Raw genomic sequence first — 19683 nt, 5'->3', positions numbered from 1 at the left:
GGACTAAATTAAAAAACATCTTTTACACTCACTAACAACAAAAGTTTGGACACGCAAGTCAGACTTCATGCAATCTACAAATTCAACTGGGGACTTCTGTCTGTTTTGCACTCAGGGTTGTTTTGTTTTTTTCCCATGACATGCTAAGGTTTCCCAGCTTTAAGAAAAATAAAAGCATGTCTTATCCAGTTGCTGGACATTCCAAAGAGCATGCTTCCCCTCTAGTCAACAAAGAAAAACTCATTAGTATCTTACTGCTTGTTATTAAAGGGAGCCTTAGCGGAGAGCATCCTATTCAGCAATACATTTTTAATTAGTTTGTGCACTTCTGTACATGTTTTGTAAAGTTTCTTTTTGAAAAACAACAAAAAAGAAATAGCCAGAGGTTTGATATGCTACACACTAGCCTAGCTAACTGTCTTTCAGTAGCAAAGGTGCAGCTCATAAGTTTCAGAACTATAACACTACTACGACCTGAGATCTACTATGTCTTAGATAAAAGATTTTTTATTATGTCCTGGAAACAAGAAAGTCTGGTATTGTGAATCACTGTAGCACCATCACTTCAAATTCATAGATCCCATTTAAAAAAAAAAAAAAAAAAAAAAAAGCATCTTCCTTCAAAACTGCATAGAAACATTAAAAGCTACTGTCACAGTTCCAACTCAAAAGGTGTTAGAAACCAACTTGTTAGGAAATAAGCATACAAAAAATTAATCTCAATTTGTATCAGATTCAACCCATCTTACACCATGCTCCAAAGACTGCCTGAAAATCCAAATTCGGACAGATCAAACATGAATTTAATTCCAAATGCATCATACCTCAAAATTCTGGCAGTTGGCAGAGGTTGTGGTAAGAAATTAATCTTGCAGACTGAAAATCTCAGCACAAACTCAGTGAAATTCAATAACATGTGAGCAGGAACTTAGTGTGGAATTTTAGTTTCTAGATTAAATAATTCGAACAGCTGAGTCCAATGCAGAACTGCACTATCTTGCCACTTAGTCCTGCCTACTTCCTGGGTAATTTTGCGTATCTTCTCATTTACTCCTGCCCTCTGAAGAGCTACAAGTTGTTCATGATTCAGATGTCCACATAACATTAGCAATAAGTACAGAAAATTTTGAATTAGAAAATGCACATTTCACGTGGCAGGCTTCCACAGTGCAACACTTGCCAAAAGAGATTCCTAAAATCAGGATGTGATTCTGCTTGGTGCCTAAGTTATGGAATACTTAAATACGTGATCCCTACTAATGCATAAATTATCTAAAATGGGCCACGTCATTACACTGTTTGCCCTTGAATCTAAGCAATCAGTGTGACAAGAGTAATTTGCATTTATGTTGGAGTACTAGGAACTGTATTCTACTTTCTGGACAAGGAAAAGCATGAGAGCTGCTCCACAAGTAATGCCTCATATTTTATTTAATTGGTCCAAGACATCAGTAGTGGATGTTGGTGGTACAGCAGAAGAGGATGAACTTTCCCACCAATACTCAGTTACATTTTGTTGCTGTGTGACAGACAGCAGCAGAGGAGCAGTCTGACAAAATGGCATCTGACATGGAAGTGCATATGAAGCAAAGATGTGGAACTGAATTCCTTCACGCAGAAAAATACGGCACCCACTGTTTGATGAATATTTATGGAGATCAAACAGTGGATGGAACCACAGTGCACCACCAGTGGGTGGTATGTTTCAGCAGTGATGACACCAATGATGGATCAGCTCAACTGGCGCAGTTTTATGATTGTGGCACGCAGACTATATTATTCATCATCTGGCAAAAACGCACAGCTAATGGTGGTGACTATGTTGAAAACTGTTTTAAGACTGAGAACTTTCTCTATCAGATAGTGTTACTGTACTCCTTGTATATGTTGTAGTTTTTATGGAAATAAATAGAAGCATTACTTTTAGAGTGAGCTTTTGTACACCAAAGGGAGGTAGAAAGTAACACTAAACTTTCAATTAAAACAAAATGGATACAATGAGTAGCAACAAGCTACCAGGAACAATATATTAATCCAAGATTTCTAAGGAAATTTAAATACAAATAGTTGAACTACAAGTTGTAGTATTAATTTCTATCAATGTTGATAACACCATCTTTTAAAGTGCTTGGTAGGGAGCAGGGGAAGGAGAAATCTTCATGTCTTGATTGGGCAATCTGGTACTGTGAACAGGGAGCACGTATGCTTTAGCATAGGTAATTCTTATCTCCCTTCAAGCACTTTACAGTCAGGTCAAACAAACTTGAGAGAAACGAAATTGAAACAAATTGCACAATCTACCTTCTGTTTCAGCACTGTTTCTCTGTGTTTCTCTTCACTGTTCATATATCTCTACACAGATTTCTTACAGGCTTACTGTTTCATGGCACAGCATAGTATTTTGCTAGGGCAGATGCCAAGACAACAGCACAAAAATGCCAAGTCGTCACCATGAAAACGTTACACTTAGGCCTAAGTGTCTGAACAGCATTTTAATTTTTTATTTTTATCTCCATTGACATGCTGTCCGTAAATCTATAATTAGTAATTTTTGCAATGCATCGATCTATGAACTTGCAACATAGTATTACAGTGAACCAGAACTTTGAACTTTTGATGGAAAACTAATTATATCATGAGAGATAAGCACGCCAGAAATCTAATTCATTATTCCATTACTCCTGGTCCAAGAATATGCTGTACGTTTTTGCAGTTTGAGCAACTTCAACAGCCTAGCTTGTTATCTTAATGACTACCGAAGTAATTTGAAACACGAGTCTGATCAAGATCAAAAATTCAATGCTAAGGGTACTCGCAGGTTGAATCTTGGCATTGCAATTCATTGCATTTTGAGCACTATTAAGCAAGCGGGTTTTTTTTGTTTTGTTTTGGGGGTTTTTTTTGTTTGTGTTTTTGGGTTTTTTTTAACATAATAGAAGTTGTAACAGGGTCACAGGGTTAAAAGAAAGGTAATAACAAGTTTTGCAACAAACAAAACCACAGACACCTTAGATTACTTAATCCTGATTGAGTCCTGATTGAATGAGAACTTTTCAGAATCCAAGAAATGGTCATTATAAATGTTTGCTTTGCAGACAATAAAAAGAACTCCTCTCTCTCCTCAAAAAAGCAAATTTCCTAAGAAAATTCAGATAGCTTTTTCAGTTTCTTGATATGACAAAAGGTACCATGATTGCAGTTTACACAACAGTTACCAAAACAAGAGTTTCTCCTTCCTCCAAAAAAAAAAAAAAAAAAAAAGAAGAAGAAAAAAAAAGCCTGTCTATCCACTATGATTCCAATCATATAAACAAAATAGCATATAGGAGGTACTGCACAAAAAATTTCTATGCTTACCCACAAAATGGGCACTAAAACCTGAAGCTACAATGCACCACTAACTCATCTGGGAAAAGGCCTTTCTACAAAGGCTTGAGTGCTTTCCACATTCTCCAGCAACAGGAATGGTCAGGAACAAGGAGGACTTTCCATGTAAACAAAACCACAGACCTATAATAATACATCTCATTCTTATGAATTAAATTCTGAAACATACAAAAAGACATCTAGCTTAGTTAAGTGGTATCTAAATATTATTACCAGTTGCACAAGTTTTAAAAAGAAATCCTACGCACAACATTTAAGTGATGCATACATGTTCCAGCAGTACATTGATGTATGCAGCCTCTGGTGAAAGAAAGTTGATGCCAATCCTGAACATACCCATTAACAGAAACACCTCTGATGGTCCAACACCATAGCTACATAAAGGTATCTGTACCAAGACACAGTTTGCTATAGTTTGAACTAACGACAAACATTCACATAGTACATTTGCTAAGGCACAAACACACTACATGCTTTCTATGATATACATTAAAAAAAAAAAACCAACTTGCATTATATGAACAGCTCAGTTTTGTTTTCCTTTAGGTGTAAATAAAAAAAATAAAAAAAAAAAGGAACCATATATAATAGAAAAAAATCTCACCAATGTTGATGAGTATCGTCTGCATTCATAAAATACCCATTTGGTTGGTTTTAACCAACGAAAGTAAAAGGGTTTTTATACCAAATAAATAAATAAATCGGCTTTTTCTAGGAAACATATAGAAAGTGTTTCTTGAGAATTCCTTCAAACAGTGTGATGCTGAACAATGTTGAATGCTGATTCAACAGCAGAATAGCCAACAGCAGAGACATGGGAGTATGGTTTTATTAAAAAAATATTAAAAAATTAGCAATGTACTGGCATTGAACAACAACAACAAAAAAAAAAAGCGAAAATCCACAAATCTTGAATTTATGGAGACCAACTAGTGCATGTCATCACAATGAGGCGGTGGCTAGTGTGTTTCATCAGCGATAACAGCAAGAGTAAGTCACCTCTGCTGGTGCAGATTTTTACAAGTAAGACATGCAGGCCCTTGCTCGTTGCTGGCCAAAGTACAGAGCTAATGGTGGTAACTATGTTGAAAAACAGCTAGGAATTTAATCAGAATTTTTTCTATCAAATAGTGTCATTGTGCTCTTTGTATCTGTTGTAGTTCCCATGGAAATGAGTAGGAACCATTACTTTTGGAGCAACCTACATAGCTGGAAAAATTAGAATAGCAATGACAGAAACATGAAAGAAAGTAATTGTGCTGGGAGTTCACAGGGAGGAAGACTGCTAACCAGTGGAATTTTATTTGTCCAACTCACCTTGAAATCTAAGCAAAATGTAATGTTCTTGTTTTAGCAATCTGTAACAGATTAATTTGTTTGAGCACAGGAGATCCTTCAAACACAACTGGGAAGAGATGCACTCCTGCAGGGAGTCAGGGAAGCTCAGCTTGGCATAGCATCTATAGATACTAGAAGAAAAAGACTACTGTGAAAAGAGAAACCAACTACCCAGCAACGACTGACTTCCTTCATCTCACATGTATTCCAAACAAAACTTCTGAAATCTCATAAATCTCCAAGCAGGACATGTTTATGCAAGTACAGGAAAGCACACCTCTGTCAAATATGAGTTTGACAAATATATTTATTTTATGTGATAAAAATTTAGAAGTAATTTTGAAAGAAAGTTTAGAAGATCACTGAAAAAATTGCAGTCAATGGCTCAATGTCCAAGTGGAAACTGGTAACGAGAGGCGATTCCTAGAGATTGGTGCTAGGACCAGTGTTAACATCTACTGTCCTGGTAGGCAACACGGACAGTGGGATCAAGTGGACCCTCAGCAAGTTTGCAGACGACACCAAGCTGAGTGGTACAGCTGACACACTAGAAGGAAGGGACTCCATCCAGAGGGACCTGGACAGGCTTGAGAGGTGTGCCCATGCTAGCCTCATAAAGTTCAACAGGGCCAAGTGCGTTGTCCTGCATCTGGGTCAGGTAATTCCAAGCACAGATACAGGTTGGGCAGAGAAAGGCTTGAGAGCAGCTCTGAGGAGAAGGATTTGGGGATGTGAGTCAATGGAAGACTCAACATGAATCAGCAAGGTGCTCCTGCAGCCCAGAAGGCCAACCATATTCTGGGTTGCATCAAGAGATGAAGAGATGTGTAACCACCATGCCAAGGGAGGTGATTCTGCCCCTCTACTCTGCTTTCATGAGACATCAGCTGGAGTACTGTGTTCAGTTCTGGGGCCTCCAACACAAGGACACGGAGCTCTTGGAGTGGATCCAGAGCGCTACAAAGACAGTGAGAAGACTGGAGCACCTCCCCTATGAGGACAGGCTAAAAATATTAGGGCTCTTCAGCCCAGAGAAAACTCTGGGGGAACACTGCAGCAGCCTTCCAATACCTGAGAGGGGCCTATAGGAAAGCTGGGGAAGGACTTTAGAAGGGTAGTGACAGGACAAAGGGAAATGGTTTTAAACTGGAAAAGCGTAGATTTAGACTAGATACTAAGAAGAAATTCTTCCTGTGAGAGTGGTGAGACACTGGAACAGGTTGTCCAGGACCAGACTGGATGGGACTTCAAGCAACCTGGTCTAGTGAGAGGTGGCCCTGCCTATAATAGGGGATTGGAACTGGATGATCTTAAAGGCCCCTTCCAATCCAAACCATTTTAAGATTCTATGAACAGAGGGTTGGAGCAATTCTCCTATGAAAAAAGGCTGAGAATGTTGGGCTTGTTCAGGCTGGAGAAGAGAAGGCTCCAGAAAAACCTCATAATGGTCTTTCAGAACATAAAGGGTGTCTACAGGAACATTGAGGACAGATTCTTTATCAGGGAATGTAGAAACAGAACAATGATTAATAGCTTTAAACTAAAAGAAGGGAGACTCTGATTAGGTATAAGGAAACAGTGCTTTGCTCAGAAAGGCACTGGAACAGGCCAACCAGAGATGTTGTGGAAGAAACGTACATGGAAGTATTCAACTGGTCTAGTGAGATGTGTCCCTCTCCCTCTCATCCCTCCTCTCCCCCCTCCCTCCATGGCAGGGGGTTTGGAACTACATAGTTAATTTCAACACAAATTATTCTACAATTAGATGCAAAAAGGAAAATCAGACAAAACTATTTTTCACCTTGCCTAGGGCAGACAGGGAGTTTCTGTTCCTGGAGACCTTTAAGCATTCTCTCAACAAGACCCAAGTAAGCTGATCTAATTTGAAGTTTGTCCTGCCCTGTGCAAGATGTTTGATTACCTAATGAAGAGTTTTCTTCTAGAATCTTTTATTCTTTCATTCTACTCTCCTGTTTTGCAATTTTGTGCCTGTTGCAATTTTCTGTTAATAAATTTCATACAACATCCTGATTCCTAATCAACTATTAAAGATTGCTATTAATTGTAAAAACTGCATTTAACAGCATAGACTTCAGACCGTAAGGGACAGTGTTAGTAAAGAAATGAAATTGCATATTTACTGGTCTTGCATTTTCACAGTAAACTACATTCTTAAACCCAAGCTTTTGCAAAAAAGACAAGGGAATTTTTTTTTTTTCTGTTTGTTTTTGCTACTGTTAAGCTGAGGAAGATTTACTGACACCAAATAAAAACTACATTACAGTAGCAAAAAAAACATGGTCACTTCTTGCTCTTGTTTGTGCCATAGAACCACGTAAAATTTGTATCAGTGTGTCATAAAGATTAATATCCACATTTTTTCTAACTTTAATAAGCTATCCATAACTGATAGGCAGACAGCAATTCTCTGTTCCTAGGAACATCTACCAATAATGGTATTATTATTTGTCACGTTTCATATTTGCAATGACATGTTTTTACACAACTCATTAGCACTTTTTTTCCTTTAAAAAGAATAGGCATTCATTTAAATTGGCTATTTGCAATCAGACCTCTTTCTACCTTGTAAGAGAACTAATTTAATCTGTCTCTGAAGCATAGTTTTTCCTTTAACCTGAGGGATCACATAAATAAATAGAACAAAAACGAAACAGATGAACAAAAAAAAAAAAACAATTTCATGAGGATAGGTGCATCAGAAAACAAGACACCAATCTACTTAGAAAAATAAGAACAGCTTAATTAGTACATACAATAACAGTTAATTATTAGTACCTTTCTTTTCCCCTCCATTTTCAAATGCTCACATTTCCCTCCAGTCTTTTTATCGGCAACAGGTTACTGTCTCTTCCCTGTGCTACATCAGAAAAGGACATGTATCACAGGAGCGTGTGAGAGTTTTTCAGTACCTTTTGTTTCAGCAACCTCACGACTGGCTCATGAAGAGTAATGAGGAGGCCTTTTTGCATGGCTTGATTATTCTCCATCCTTTTAGCTATACTACTCCTAATTCCATTTATTTTTAAGACAACAAAACAACATATTAGATTAGTGAAACAGAAACTAATCCAGTTATTGCTGAGCTCTGCACAAAATTTTAGCAATGCCTTTAATAGGAGCTACATTATACCTTTATGATGTGTATAGCAGAACACACCTAGAAGTATTCAATTTACGCCTCCAAATCATCAGTAAACCACAAAACTCGTTAATAACACTGTTTATAAATAAGTTGCAAACCAAGCCTCAGGTAATGCTGTGTGAGGAGATACATAACATGAACCACAAAATATATCTTCCCAACTCTTACCGGGTTTGGAAAGTATGTTTTTCAATCTGGAATAAAAATCTGACCAATCAATCAACCAGAGATGCACTTTAAAATAAACTCTTAAGCAGCCAAACTGATGTAAGATTTAGAAACTTGAATCACCAGAATTAGTAGGGAAAGTATGTGCTCAGTGTTTACAGAAAAAAATGTATTATGTTTTTGTACTAAAGATCTACTATGTGAAGACTAACCACTTCCCATGCCTGGAAGAAGCAATCACACTCAGCCATTAAAACCAACTACATATATCTCATACTCTGAGAAATCCCAGTATCAACTGTTAAATAAATTACGTTATTTGAAAAACACTTTTCCAATACAGCTATGTTGGCATTCACTGTAGAAAAAAATCTTAGGGAAAAAAAAAAACAGGTCCGTTATCAATCTAATTTTGTATTCTTCTGACATTAAAAAACAGAACAAAACAAAACCACTCAACCTGTATTATCCCTTTGAATGGCTTCAGTTAGGGAAGGGACATTGATCATCCAGTTCCAACCTCCTTCCTTAGGGTATGGCTGGCAATTACTAGATCAAGAACTGAATCAGGCTGCTCAGAGCAGCCATCCAGCCTGGCCTTGAACACCTCCAGGGATGGGGCATCCACAACTTCTCTGGGAAGCCTGTTTCAGCATCACACAACCCTCTCGGTAAAAAAGTTCCTCCTAACGCCTAACCTAAATCTCCCCTCGTTTAGGTTAAAAACATTCCCCCTTGTCCTGTCACCACCTATCCATGTAGAAAGTTGATTTTCCTCTTGTCTTTAAGCTCCCTTGAAGTACTGGAAGGCCCTTAGTTTACTGAGTGACTGCATCATTCATTGTAATTAGTCTAAATAATCAGCTCTATGGACTAAAAAAAAAAAAATCTTCTCAAAGGAAATACATGACACTGTCACAAGGTAACATCTACTTACCATTCACTTAAGTGAAAACGTGAAATGACAATGTACAAAAACATCCTGACAAAGCTTACAGAGGATGTTTGACACATGGCTTAAAGTACATGGATGTTCAGTTCTTTGGACCTCATGATACAGAGGCACTGCTACTTAAGTTATAGCTTTCTGTTTCGTGAACTGTGAAACACTGAATCACTCCACTATACTCAAGTAATGTAGAACAGACCCAAAATTTATGGGTTTACTCTGAAACAAGTAATTGTCCACCAATGGATATTTGGATTTTTGTCCAAATGCTAATGTATTTTCTAACATTACTCTTCAAACCAAGGAAATCATAAAAAAATATCTGAACTTTGATATTTAAATGGATCACACTTGCGTAGTCAAAAAGAAATGTTTAATTCAGTGAATTTGAATGAAGAATTTTAAAACATAGGGTATTTCATATTAGATAGAAATTTTAGGATTGGATTTATTACTGAGAAAATTGACCTCTTTCTTCACTTTAGTAATGGTTCTGGTATCACAGAAATTTCAGATTTGCAACCTCCCGGACTGCGTAAGCAAAAGGAGGGTTTGTAATCAGCATCTATTAAATACAATCTCAGGTTATGTTTCTCTATACTAAAATGCTTAGATAACATTTAAGACAGGAGTTCAACAAATAATCAATTCACATTATTTCTCAGGAAATTCTACATTGGAACCTAAATCACCTGGTTAGGTATACTAACCAACCAGTGTAAAGCAAGGAGAAGATCTGTATCTAACAACAGGCAAACTTAGAAGGAGCCTGAAGAGCCATCTCTGCTTATGGTTTTTGCACCGTCTCAATCAATGTTTCAATCACAAGAGAAATACCATTTGCTACTCAGCTACGGGGACTCCAGTCCAGCAGTTTCAAGTTATCACAGTAAAGATGGTATTTTTTAAAATACACAGGAATATACAGGTAAACTTTAGAGCAATCAATATAAAAGGTATGACTAGTTCGGGTTTTTTTGTTTGTTTGTTGTTGGTTTTGGACAGAAGTGCATTTTCATTTTTAATGAACAATTAATGACTTGGGAAAATGAACTTAGTTCAGCCTTCACCTGCAATGGTTTCAAACTATGGACAACTGCAGAACTGCTCATGTTCTACACTGCTGCATGAACCATATAATCCTAATAAATAGAATTCAGCACCATGTACTTGTAAAGAGTAGAATGGGCAAACATATGGCACATCAGCCATAAGGAAAAACAAAATTTAAACCACTTTTTATGAAGATGACACAAGTTGTTTTCCTGCCCATATTACTCTAAAAGAAATCAATTGTAGTTTTGCTCATTGAAGTGCAGAAATGAGAACAGGGGTTTAGTAGCTCCTGTTTCAATGCTGAAGACATGCTGCTTCAGAAAATAATATCATTAAGGTCTCTTCACTTAATAAATTTTGAAGTATATTTCCTCTAGACATTACATAGAACTAACATTTCTGGAAATACTACAATGCATCTGTTTTGTTTATAAGGTGTTTTTAAATGTATCAACATAGAAAAGTAACCCATGTGATTTCTAATTTCTATGTCTATCACAAAAATTACCGTAGAACCAAGTTTTACTTACTTACACAAAAGCATATGAACATCCAGAAAACTCCGGATGACTGGAAGCTTGGTACATGCACAGCTCAAGGAAAAAACAAACTATTAAACTGATTCAGTGCCATTTTCTTTTCCCTCCTGAAATCAAGTACATAGAAGAATAATCTGATTCTAATAGTTACCATACCTGATACAGCAAGGAAATCATCAATACTTGTTATGTCATCCACAGCTTCAGTAAGAACATGGATATGAGTCTCCCATATGCTCCTATACATCTCCATGTTGTTTTTTACAACTTGACTTTTTGGTCTTGCAGAAAGAGCTAAAGCTGCGTTAATAACCTGTGCAAAACAAACAAATAAACAAACAACATAACTAAATAATTATGTATTTTGAAAGAAAGTTTTCCTAAAGCTTAATAATGCAGAGCAGCATTTATGTTATTCTAACTCTTATTTTTCTCACTGCCAAACTGTTATCTGTTAGGCGTTGCCAAAGCTAACTTGCCTTTTAGCTTCATGAAATATGAAGAGCCTACTATGGAGTATTCTCACTAAAAGAGATATTAGTTTTTATCATGTAAAAGCATGTTGCTGGGTCAAGATATATAATCAACGGCAAGGAAATAATATGTAGGAAACCTATACAAAGGTAGCATCATTCTGGTATTTCTAAATTAGTTACGCCTAAAAGCAATAGATATGTTCACAATTAAGAGAGTAGATTCCATCTCTCCTAGAAAGAACTTAATGTTAAACAAAATACTAGATCATAAGGTTACTACTTCATTAGATATCACTTACATCAGTTAATTAGCTATAGACTTTTTTTTAATGTGCCTTTTTATTGATTTTACATCCAAAAACATTATATAACTCAAACTGTATTATTTATTGAGGGAAGAGGTTGAAATACTACCTAAAGCAAAGAATACAAAGAATCAAAACAACATGCCACACTAATCCCCAGTGCTGAGGGTATATATTCACAAAACAGTTCAAGTACCATGCCACTGTAACAACTCCATTATACCGAAGAGTAAGAACTAGGATATTTCTCATCTTTGATTCAAATGGTGCTTCTTTATACTATTACCAATCCTCTTGACTCTGCTTGGGATTATAAACTAAATGTGTGATCAGTTTTAATTGGTTGGTTTGTTTTGGGTTTTGTTTTGTTTTGTTTTTTAACCTATTACACAATTGGTAAAATTTAAGTAATTACACATTTTAGTAACATTCATGCTCTCGTAACCCAAAAACATAGATAAGCCTTCAGAATAAAACTTCTGGGACTGAATATTTTACTAACAGCTCTGCTAGAGAAGAATAGAACATCCTATTATTACTTTGCCAGGTAGATGGTGAAGGAAGAGGGTATGTAACTACAATGTAGATAAGAAAAAGATTTCTTCACCAAGTGCATAAATGTTCAAAAAAAAAAAAAAAAAAAAGACCAGTATAAAAGCATCCTACTCTCCAGCAGGAAAATCAAATTCGCAGCAAGAAAAACAAACTTAGAATTGGAACCAGCTGGATAGATAGCAGCAAAAATAAAAATTTCATATTTACATTACACAAGCCAATAGAAGCAAGTCTATCATGGCAACTGATTACAACATAGAAAACACTATCAGAGAAAAGAACAGAGAAGCATAAACAGAAACAGCATCTGAAAAACATGAGGGCAAGTGTTTTGCTCTACTTTAGAAGTATTCATCTTTTAAGTGCAATATCTCATCCACTTCGGAGCGCCATACTTCTAAAGAAAAAAAAATAGTTCCTCTCCCATTCAAGAGAGAACAGCATCAATTATCATCATCATAGATCTAAAAAAAAAAAAAAAAAACCTGTGAGAAAATTTGAAAAAAAGTCACTTTTCAGGAAAAGCTGAAGACAGAGAGAAGTTGTAGTCATTAAATGAAAGTTAAATTGTGAAGGGAAAAAAGCAACCACCAAAAAAGACACACATACAAAGAACCCACCGCCACAGCAAAAAGTCAAACCAACCAAACATTATCCATATTGAGCTGGCAAAAAGCTCTCCATTTACCTAAAATTCTCTAACATAAAACCAAGAACTTGTTTTAGATTACAATAACAAGTACACTAATTGGTCAACTAAGGAAGATTATATAACTAACATTTAATCTGCTGCAAATAAAATAGCACCAACGTGGTATAATATACCAACATACTAAAATGATTTTCTATGTATTTTCATAAAGCAGGAATTTAATAATCACAGAGGTGCTATTTTATTTGTTACATTATTAATAATTCACTTAAACATTGTTTAATTTAACCATTGTTTGCTTGTCTTCTGAAATGCAAGGACCCTTACCACTTTGAATTACTACCAGCTAGCAGCAACTTACACAAAATTATCTTCTCATTTGGAAAACAAAGGTATGCAAACTTATGTTTAAAGCTATGAAATACACCAAATAAAGCTCAATTTGTCATGCTCATTTTCTAGATTACTAATACCTAAATTACTTAAATTAGACTTTCACCTCTTTAGACAATTAATTTTGACTTAATATTTATATCATTGCACCATGCAGATAGCCTTAAATAACACACTATTAAGTTTTCACAAATAAAAAATTTTAGGAAAGAACCAAATTATCAAGTTAATACTGATTAAATGCAAAAAGTAAATGCTAGGGAGAAAAGCGCTCAACAGTTGAGCAATTAGAATCTGAAATTAGTGGGTCTTCTTTTCAAAGCTGCACAGCCTGTTTTCTAATTATCTGATGAAAAGCATCACTTACTGTGCATCTATGATATGATGGAATAGTCTTAAAACAAATCAAAAGCATCTCAAAATCCACAATCACCAGCTACAGGTTAAGGTGTTTGCTTACAAAACAAAAGAAGGGAAAAAAATACAGCTCATGAACCACACCACATACATTTAAAGGCAGGTTTCGTCGAAGACTAACACAATCTACTTAAAACAAAGCCACTGACTGTTAAAATAATAGATGTGACAAGCCCACAGCAAGTGTCTGACAAAGTACTGCTCTAGTTACATCCAGAATGGACTTAGAACTGATGACTCCTTTTCCCTTTCTAACTAAAATGGGGTTTATGCTAAACATGCAATTGTCCCCCTTGTTTTCAGATATCTCTTCAACCTATTCCCCTTGCCATGTATTACACAATCTTATTTTATCCATATTCCAGATCTGCAAAACATGCAGAAACATCATTTAGCAGCTGTACCATCTAGCAGCAGATCTGCCCCAGTGGTACAATCCCACCCCTAAAAACAGGTGCACTCGTGAAAACCATCATCCAGTTCCCCACTCAATTATATTTTTTAAATGCAATCATCAGTAAACATACTCCGCTAAAATACTTAATGTGTGGACGGGAACTTTTTTTTTTGAGTTTTTATGCAAATTTCTCTCCTCCAATAAAATCTAAAAAGAAACATGGTAAATCCCAGAGAGATGAAAAGCCCTTCCAAAATGAATGCTAAGTACAGTTTGGATCACTGCAAAATCATGGATCATTTTATTTCTAACATTCGAAAAAAATGGGAAAAAACGAATATTTTAAAAATAGCAACAGCACAGCAATGCTGACATGAATAAAAAGATCGGTCATTTCTACTCCATCAGAATGCATACATTAAAAATGAGTCACCGGAGACCCTGAAAGGCCTATTTGAAGACAACAGCAAAGGTGCTTATATTCTAGGCATAAGCAAACTATCATTGCAGCCCCTCTGCTCACATTCCCATATGCACTATCCATTTGCAGCATCATTTCTTTGGGAATATAAGATCTTTCCCTGCAGATGTTTATTCATGCTCTGATAGCCAACTGCTTCTGGCTTCTCAAGTCAACAGACTGCTCAAACTGCTGAAGGCTTCCATTTCCATATACCTATACTGCTTCTACTACAGGCTCTGCAAGCATGTAATATATTTTGCAAAGAAGTGGGGAATTTAAGAGGTTATTAGCACTCACTTTTATTAATATTCAGCATTTTTCTCTGTTATTGTTATTCCTCCGTATGTAACCTTTGACACTAAACAATGTACTTTGAATACATACTTCAAAGTAGGCAGTAGCACATAATGATAAAGCCATCCTCAACTAACATATGGTTTTACCAGTAATTCAAATTACTTTCTCTGTTTATTAAAATAAATACTTAAAATGAAAAAGATACAACCACATCAAGTTTTTAAACTCCGCTTCACAAGAGCTCTTCAGTTATGTTGCTACCATATCTCTCAGTACTGTATTGATGGAGTCAACCACTTATGATTTCTATTCAATTAGAGGTGATAAAATATAATAAAAGCAAAGTTAAACTTTAAACGGTAAGAAATTGCACCCTGTGGTGATTACAAGTGACTTGGGCAAGACAGTAATGAAAAAACCCTATGTGTATAAAGGAATATACAAAGTAAGAAGGAAAGGATCTGCACTGAAATCCTCTTTCTGTCTTTTACCCTCTATATCAACAGTGAATACTTTCACTTCCTAACCACCATTCTACCCAGTGCAGAAAAGAGGCATGAGGTGTTCTCAATGCCTCATTTCAAGTTCCTGACATGAAAAATCAAGAAGGAAAATGAGAGAGAAAACATGATGACTCAAGATTTGCACTCAGATCGTGTTTTTAAAACAGTTCTGCATTTAGTGCTTCAGAAGTACCACCTCTATAGTAGTGCTTATCACATCCTGCAGATCCTCACAGAAACTTTCTGTGTATGCAGGGAGCATAAAAAAAAAAAACATCAGTTTCCAGTTTTATGGCCAAACCTGTTCATTCATTCTCTTCCCTGTGAGATGGGGGAATAAACACACAAACATACACACACAAAAAAAAGCCCACAGAACTCATGACTTGAGATAAAATTTTTTACTGGGATAAAGAATAATAGTTATGACTGTGTGTGCATGTGCATAACAAATGATGCACAAGCAAATGCTCACCACCTGCCAAACCAAGAATATATAAAGCAGGTTTATATGTAAACCATGGAAGAATTGATCCTGCATTGGTAGAAGAAAGAAGAGGAAATGTGGACTACGTGATCTTTAAATGCTCACTGAAGGCTTTGTTCTTTAACCTTAATAAGTATCTGCATTTCTGAGAAACCAGTTTCAGTTGCTGAAAAGATTACTGCAGGGTTCAGAGCAGACTAATACAAAATGAGAAATAAGGTGGCACTGAATTTAGGTTATTGAACAGAGATCCTAACATAATTCTGAGACAAGTAAAAATGAAAATTGAAGAGGCATTTTCATTATTTCAGTTTGAAATATTACAGAAGTGCAAAAGAACTGAAAATGCGGGTAAGTATTCATCATCCACATTTTGGTGTGCACTTTGGAGTTTATTTGAATGCCTTTTCTTGGACCATGTAACTGATTGGCAGACTGTCACAAACTTTGTGTTTATCACTACACAAATGTAATGTATAAAAGCCACTTGCAGATCATGTTACCTCTCTTTGCCTCTTTCAACGACATTTTAGCATTTTGGCTTCCAGGAACAAATCGTTTCAACACAGACTGGTAGTCATTTGCTGCCTTGAACTTGATGCTACTTCTGTGGAAACCATTTTAAACTATAATTTAAAAAACCTGAAAGCTCATCAGAAACATGAATTGGCCAAATTTGTAAGATTTACCTCTCTACACATCTCCAGGATAGACACTTCTCTGAAAAACATGCTATTATTCCCAAAACTCACTGAAGTCTGTGCCTGTACAGGTAATGAAAGGGGAAGGTGGGTGTGAAGAAAGGAAAATTTGTGTCTACTTTGCTTTGAAAACTTGTACAGAAGACACTACAAACTGCCAAAAGATTGGTCCTTAGCTGCAACTTACACATCATACATGCACATAGAAGAGTGTAGTCCACACAGTTCTAACCCTGGCCATGCTACAGATATACTGAACTTGTCTCTACCTCATTCACTTTCTACTGTAGTACTAATAGAAGTAGAAACTTTAAAAAAATAAAATAAAATTACTACTATTAATAAAATGCGGAAAAAAAAAGAAAAAAAAAAAGCCACCAGGTATACCAAAGTTAGGTTTCCTCAGAGGTAGCTGCAGTGTTACCTGAACACTGACAAACACGTTCCTCTACTGCTGCACCAGAACTTGCCAGATTTGGAGCACCCATCTGTTGTTCCCTGCAAACAATACTGCTAGCTGCCTTGAAGGCGCTGAAGCACCAATGAGGATCCCCATCACACACACAATACTTCTTTTGGAAACCATCCCAAAACTTGGGAAGCTGCAGATAACAATGCTGTGCTTGATATCAAGAAACAAACTCACTGCACATGGAACCATATATGATCAGTTTGGTTTCAGCTTCTTGCTTCAATAAGAGTAAAATGTTCCCATCTCTGCTATTTATACTTCTCTATTACCGCATTCTACAACTATACATATTCTCAGCTCTTTATTGCTGCCCTCCCCTATTTTTGAAAAAGACATGTGAAAATAAATCTCTTAACAAAGGTATCATTATGCTGTCATGTACTACTCTATGCTTTCCTACTGTATCAGTCCCCTCCCCAGACTCAGTATATATATATTTTTTTTATTTCACGTTATTAATAACAGAGTTTTACTGCCTTTCTTCTCTTCCTTAGCATTCTTAGCATTCAACAAAACATGGCATCTTGAGAAAACTTACTAAATCACAACAAATGATGACATTGAAGAAAGAAAGAAATACCATTCCAGGAAGAAAGCTTTCAAGTTTCAAAGGTGCAGGGAAAAATAATTTCTTTATAGAACATTCATAGCGTTTTTGTGCAGCATGCATCTAGAACATATACCTTTCCAACAACTTTAAAAAACTTCCTCATCACTTTGGCTTCCCAGTACCTGCAGCAACCACAGGTGGAGCAATCATAAGAGAATAAAACAGAACAATTTCCGCAGTGCTAAGATGAGGCCATTCAGCATGCATAGGTGATATTTTTATTTATATTACAATCTGAGAATTTGTTGAGGATTCTCTTCTTACACAACACAAACTGGAAGATAAAAGTTAAGACAGAAAACCTCTGGGCATTTTGCAATAAATTATTCTCTAAGTACTACCATAGAAGAGCCAAGCGGTCACTTCCAATGTGAGATTTTCAAGGGAATCTGAGAGTCATAGTTTAATTTTTATTTTCCTTTAAATTGATGATGGACAAAGTTCAAGCCAAAGCAAATATTCAGCTAAGCCTATTTGCATTACAGCATAAAGCATTAGGCCTTCCAATTCATTCTGCTGGCCCACAGCATTAGGATTCTACGCTACCCTAGCCAGTTAAAAAAGTCACAAGCTTTACCGTCTGTTTAAAAATGACAAACTTCAATCTCCACAAACAGGAAAAGGTAACAGCCTACAACTACTAGTGACAATAACTATGCCAGAGGAAATGAGAAAGGTTCGTATACTCATACAACAAACTGTATCAGACAACTGACTTGAAGGAAAACTAACCTTCCTGCTCCCTTCTGAACTTGATTCTCAGTGACCTGATGCATACAGCTGAATGCTACTTTGGTCCCAAGGGAAGGAAGCAGAAATCACACCTTGAGAGTAGGCAGGGGCTGAATCTCTCTCAGCACAAGAGATGTACACCAGATTAAACTGCTTGTGAAGCAAAGGTGTAAAAGAAGGAATTAAACACAGGAGCATTCAAGCAGACTACCATAGTAAGGTTAATGAGATTTCTTTGATTAACAAGAATTTTTTCATTAACTTCAGCAGCACTGTGCATGACACAGGGAAAAGATACAAGCAAAATGCATTACTTCACCAAAATGTCTGTGCTTTGGTTTCGGAAATATTAAGTCATGATGTGTTCTTTTAATTAATCTCTTGATTCAAAAACCAGAGAAGGTACATAAAAAGATGCCTGACACTGTTAGAGATACTAACATCTGTTTTATCTCTTTTAAAGCAGATGGTAGACAACTCACTGATTTATCACATTCCTGATCTAGTGGTTGGCAATCCTGCCCATGGCACACGCTTGGAACTAGATGATCTTTGAGTTCCCTTTCAACCCAAGCCATTCTATGATTCTGCGATTCCCCTATTACTTCTGCCCTTGCACAAGACTGCTGCGTGCGTATAAAATGGTGTGAAGACAGATAAAAGCAGATGCAACAAAGCCTGTTCAAACAAGATGATGAAACAGCTGTGGTTATGAAAGTGATAATGGCAAACTGTTTTTATGATACTTATAAAAAGCCTCTTCAGTATCCCCCATTTTATGAGCAAAGAACAAAATGAATGATTGATTTTCTCTGATGAAAAAGCAAATATATAGGAAATGTAGATTGTCAGTTTCAAAAATCCACAGCATCACAACTAAACTACAGTATCTGAAAAAAAATAACATCAAAAGAAGGCTGCCCACTTATTAGCTATGAAGTCTCTTTTTTACCAAGGAAAATTTTCAGGTTTGTTCAATGAAGTACAGACTTTTCAGAAAATAATTTAGAAGCAAATAATATGCACCAATGTGTGTCAACCTGGAAGAGCTGAACAATTTAAGTGTAAATCAAAATATAACTCAAAGGGAAAAATAAAATCCCCCGCTGATTTTTGTAAGGGAAAGAACACTGATAAAACATTTAGTTTTGAGAAAATACTTACAGGGCGTTCACACTAAGAGCTTAAGCAAAATATAAGAAAAAAAAAGTTACAATCACAATTTTAAGAAAGCATACAGAGACCAGGTAAGTCCTTCTCGGACTTTAGAGTTTTAACTGAGTATTTGTCCACGAGTCACACTGCTGCAACTGTGAGGCTGCTCAAAGCTTTCATGCTACTTTGTACAGAACCATAGTGTAATCAGTGAAGATGACAACACAAATGTCTGTAGAAGATATCTAGAGCACCAGCCACAGACTCAAAAAACACCATAGTAAACTCCTGATGCCACTGTGTTTCTGAAATGAATAAACAAAATTTCAAAACATGTAAAACATGTTTCCAGAAACATGTAAAAGGTTCATGGCTGCCCGTTTCAGACAGGAAAGAAAGCACCACAGCTATGTTGAAATTACTAAAAGTTAAAGAGAAAAGGGCTGCAATATCTGGTTTCTCCTAAAA

At 36.2% G+C, this 19683-nt stretch overlaps 1 protein-coding gene across 2 annotated transcripts in view; it reads right to left on the bottom strand.

Moving 5' to 3' along the window:
• The window catches only part of CTNNA3 (catenin alpha 3), a 408816-nt gene that overhangs the window by 117277 nt on the left and 271856 nt on the right, over positions 1-19683 (bottom strand). For both annotated transcript variants that reach the window (XM_042817894.1, XM_042817895.1), the window contains exon 10: positions 10757-10913. In XM_042817894.1, coding sequence (XP_042673828.1) covers positions 10757-10913 — 157 coding nt within the window. The remainder of the gene's footprint in view (positions 1-10756; positions 10914-19683) is intronic.

Source organism: Centrocercus urophasianus, unplaced genomic scaffold (assembly GCF_019232065.1).
Source record: "Centrocercus urophasianus isolate 14NV4802_14NV808 unplaced genomic scaffold, USGS_Curo_1.0 seq_17, whole genome shotgun sequence".
In the NCBI taxonomy this organism is placed as follows: domain Eukaryota; kingdom Metazoa; phylum Chordata; class Aves; order Galliformes; family Phasianidae; genus Centrocercus; species Centrocercus urophasianus.
This window is presented reverse-complemented; position numbering and strand designations above follow the sequence as displayed.